Raw genomic sequence first — 3,525 nt, forward strand, 5'->3', positions numbered from 1 at the left:
ACGTGCGAGGGGAGAGGGTGGTTCTGCTGTTTCTGTGCCGGGTGCGGGGGGTGGTTCTGCTGTTTCTGGGCCAGGTGCGAGGGGGGGTTCTGATGTTTCTGTGCCGGATGCGCGGGGAGGGGGGAGGTTCTGCGGATTCTGTGCTGGGTGCGAGGGGGGGGTTCTGCTGTTTCTGTGCCGGGTGCGAGGGGAGGAGGTGGTTCTGCCGTTTCTTGTTCTTGTTCAGTCAGAGGGCCGGCTCTGTTGTGGGGCAACAACTGGACAGCCTGGAGACTGTGGTGGAGAGGAGGATGAGGAACAAACTGAGGTCTATCCTGGACAACCCCTCCCATCCCTTCTATGACGAGCTGTGGCAGATGGGGAGCACTTTCAGCCACAGGCTCATCCCACCCAGGTGCAACATGGAGCGGTCCAGACGTTCCTTTGTGCCAGCAGCCATCAGACTGTATGTAGACTGTTATGTATGTATACATGTGTATTACTAGATCTTTTCAACCTCTAAGTTATTCCATATATTGATATAGCACCTGGCCTAAAAACAGGATCGGATGTGCGCACATTTACTCTTTTACATGTGTATTATTAGACATATCTATATAGCCTGTATGTATATATGTGTACTCCTAAACATATCTATTTACAGTATACAGACTGGATGTACAGTATGTATGTACATATTTTTTATTCTATACTGTACACATGCTGTACATATGGATGTATAGTCCCTGCACTTACTCTTTATTATGCTTACTATTCTGTATCTATTTTCCAACCTGCTGTCATTTTTCCTGACACCAAATTTCCCCCTGGGGGATCATTAGTGTCTATCATTCAAGTATCTATCTACTGTACCTAGTCAGCCAAGCAACAGAATAAATGCTAAAATGAGGATGATATATAGTCTAGTCTCCCTCATAACATGGACTGATGCTATAGTCTCCGGGTGTTGATCAAGTAGTTGAATATTGCAGTGTGCGTAGCGATATCAGTATGCAATATACAGTAGCTTAAAAGTCAACCATGATATGCTCATGTTATGTTATCACCTCAGCCAAAAAAAACAGACCGAGAAGTGAAATTCTTTCATTTTAAATGTTCTGAGCATCATCTTTCCTGGCTTGATGCCATGGTCACAATCTGACAGAAGAGCTCCACCTTCTGGCGCTGACATGCTGAGACTGAACTCCAGTTTGATATGATATCAAAGCCTGCAATCAATATATTCAAACATATCTGATGATATAAAGAAACATGACACCAAAAAAAGGGGCTCCAATTGAAAGCCTGACCGCGGAAAAACAAACAGTTTGTCAATCTCTCAAGCCATTCACCTCACTGGAAAACTCCCTCAGAGACATGCAGGTATCTCACCCGCTTTATTATATTGGTGTAGATATCATCTCCGGCTCTGCTTGGACTTCTCCCCTGCCTTTCCAGAGACTGGTAGACATGACAGTCTTCTGACAGCACCTCTCTCTCAAGGTCATCTTCCTCCTCCTCCTCCTCCTCCTCGTCAGAGTGTCCTGGGGAGGGCAGACGAGCCCTGCCGGTCAAAGACTCGGTCCATCTGTCTCTGAGATAGAAATACATTGGCAACAGATCCCAGATCAGTTCCACTGGAGATGTGAGAAGGACATCATTTGCCATTTCTGGTCAGAAAGTGTGACATTGAGCTGCAAGCTTTGGGACAGTAGTGTAGCCAGAGATTTCCTCAGGATGGGGACAGGTGCTCAGGATGGGGACAGGTGCTCCTCGTTCCCGCTGAGTGTGTGGTGGCTTATCCTACCTGGTGTAGAGAGCTGTGCTGGCGTCAGGCTGGAGGGCGCTGCGGTTCTCTGAGCGGGAGCAGTCACTCTCAGACAAGGACCTGGGACGCGCCGGAGGGATGGCTATTGTCCGACCGGTCAGCGAGGAAGACAAGATGGCGGCTGCCAAGGCTGACCTGTTCACCAGAAGTTGAGGTGGAAACGTTAAGAGGGGGCGATAGCCTTGAGGCCTACAATACAAAACATATGCATTAAAGCTAAAAAAAGAAAAAAAAGAAAAGATGGGTGAGTCTGGTTCTGTTAAACTGAAATGTCAAATGTTCTGTTTAAAACGGGCAAGTTAGAAATAATTTATTATTCTATGACGCCTATCTGACGTATATGAAAAGTCATCTGAGGTTATGATTATGAAGAGAGGATGAAACAGGGGACAGAGAAGGAGGAGGGAGAGGAGAGAAGGCGAAGGAAGGGTTCGTAGGAAGGTTAGGGTGTTGGGCCACGCTGAGGTACTACCTGGGTCTCTCTGGAGAGGGGTATGGACTGCGTGGGGGAGGGGTACGGGGGACAGCAGGCCGTGGGGCAATGGTGGCTGCAGGGATCAAACCATGAGCTATGTGCTTCTACATAGACCATGGGAGAAGTGGTTAGGAAAAAGTTAACCGAACACGCACGCAGGCACGCGCGCGCGCACACACACACACACACACAAAGTCATTTGAGTCCATGATGTTGGAGGAAAGGTGTCAGTGTTGGGTGGCATGGATGTTAAGGAGTTAAATGGAAGTGACCAAATACAGGACAGGGGTTCCAAATTGCTCAGCCTGATCTGATCTCAAGTGAGATTTTCAAAAATAGGCACACAACTGAATTACTTTTTATAGCTACTTGTCAACTGTTGTCACAGTCGGTCACAAAGGTAGCCAGCACCCATCAGTTATTCATTCATTATTATTAGCTAGCTAGTTTGACCAATCAGCTTTGAGTGATTTTCAAGGATGAATCTATCACTGAGATTAACTTCATAACCAGATAGCCAACTAGTAAAACCACTTTGAAATGAAGTACTTTGAAGTATCCTGATTTTTTTTTTTATAGGTAGACAATACTAAGTTAGATAAGATACTACTTAACTGTCCAACCAAGGTATTTGGCCTCAACACAGAGTACAAGAAAACATAAAACAGCATACTTACTAGAACGTTACGTTAGCTAGAAGCTTCAGCTAGCTACAGCAGCACCAACGTTAACCAGAGCCAGGACATAACGTCAGACAGACATCCTAATACTATCATGGAAACAAATAACTGTACTATCAACGGAAACATACAGCAATAGCAAACTTGCATCGCATACTCTAGGAATAAGACACGCTCAGTTAGCACTAACAACTTACAAAGGCGTTCTTCTCACTTCTCCTGAAGCTAAATATGGACATCTTCTGAAGTTGTTTGTCTTGGTTTGAATAGTTAATCACCTAGCACTAGCCAGTAGGTGAAATATTGGTTAATTGTTCTTATTATGGCAATCAATGTTTCATAGCTAGCTATCTTTTCCACTAGCAAGCTCGTGCAGCTGACTGTTTCTAGACGCTAGCCACCTTTCTACAAGGACGTTTCTTATTGGCTTACGTAAAGAAAGTAGCCACTCACGGCTTCGCTTTAATCCTCTTAGCAACGCCACTGTGTTTCAAATATTTGTTCGTCTCCACCCTCGCACATGCAATCTTTATCCAGCAGAGGACGCCATAAGACCGTGGCTT

The 3,525-nt window shown here is 45.6% G+C and overlaps 1 protein-coding gene across 1 annotated transcript in view; it reads right to left on the reverse strand.

The window, feature by feature from the left end:
- The window catches only part of cep89 (centrosomal protein 89), a gene marked incomplete at both ends in the record, with an annotated part of 120,188 nt that extends 116,987 nt beyond the window's left edge, over positions 1 to 3,201 (reverse strand). Inside the window, 3 exons of the mRNA XM_084437396.1 lie at positions 1,787 to 1,942; positions 2,280 to 2,386; positions 3,160 to 3,201. Coding sequence (XP_084293522.1) covers positions 1,787 to 1,942; positions 2,280 to 2,386; positions 3,160 to 3,201 — 305 coding nt within the window. The remainder of the gene's footprint in view (positions 1 to 1,786; positions 1,943 to 2,279; positions 2,387 to 3,159) is intronic.
- Between the last annotated feature and the right edge of the window lie 324 nt (positions 3,202 to 3,525).

This window comes from Borostomias antarcticus (assembly GCF_949987555.1).
Source record: "Borostomias antarcticus genome assembly, chromosome: 4".
NCBI lineage: Eukaryota > Metazoa > Chordata > Actinopteri > Stomiiformes > Stomiidae > Borostomias > Borostomias antarcticus.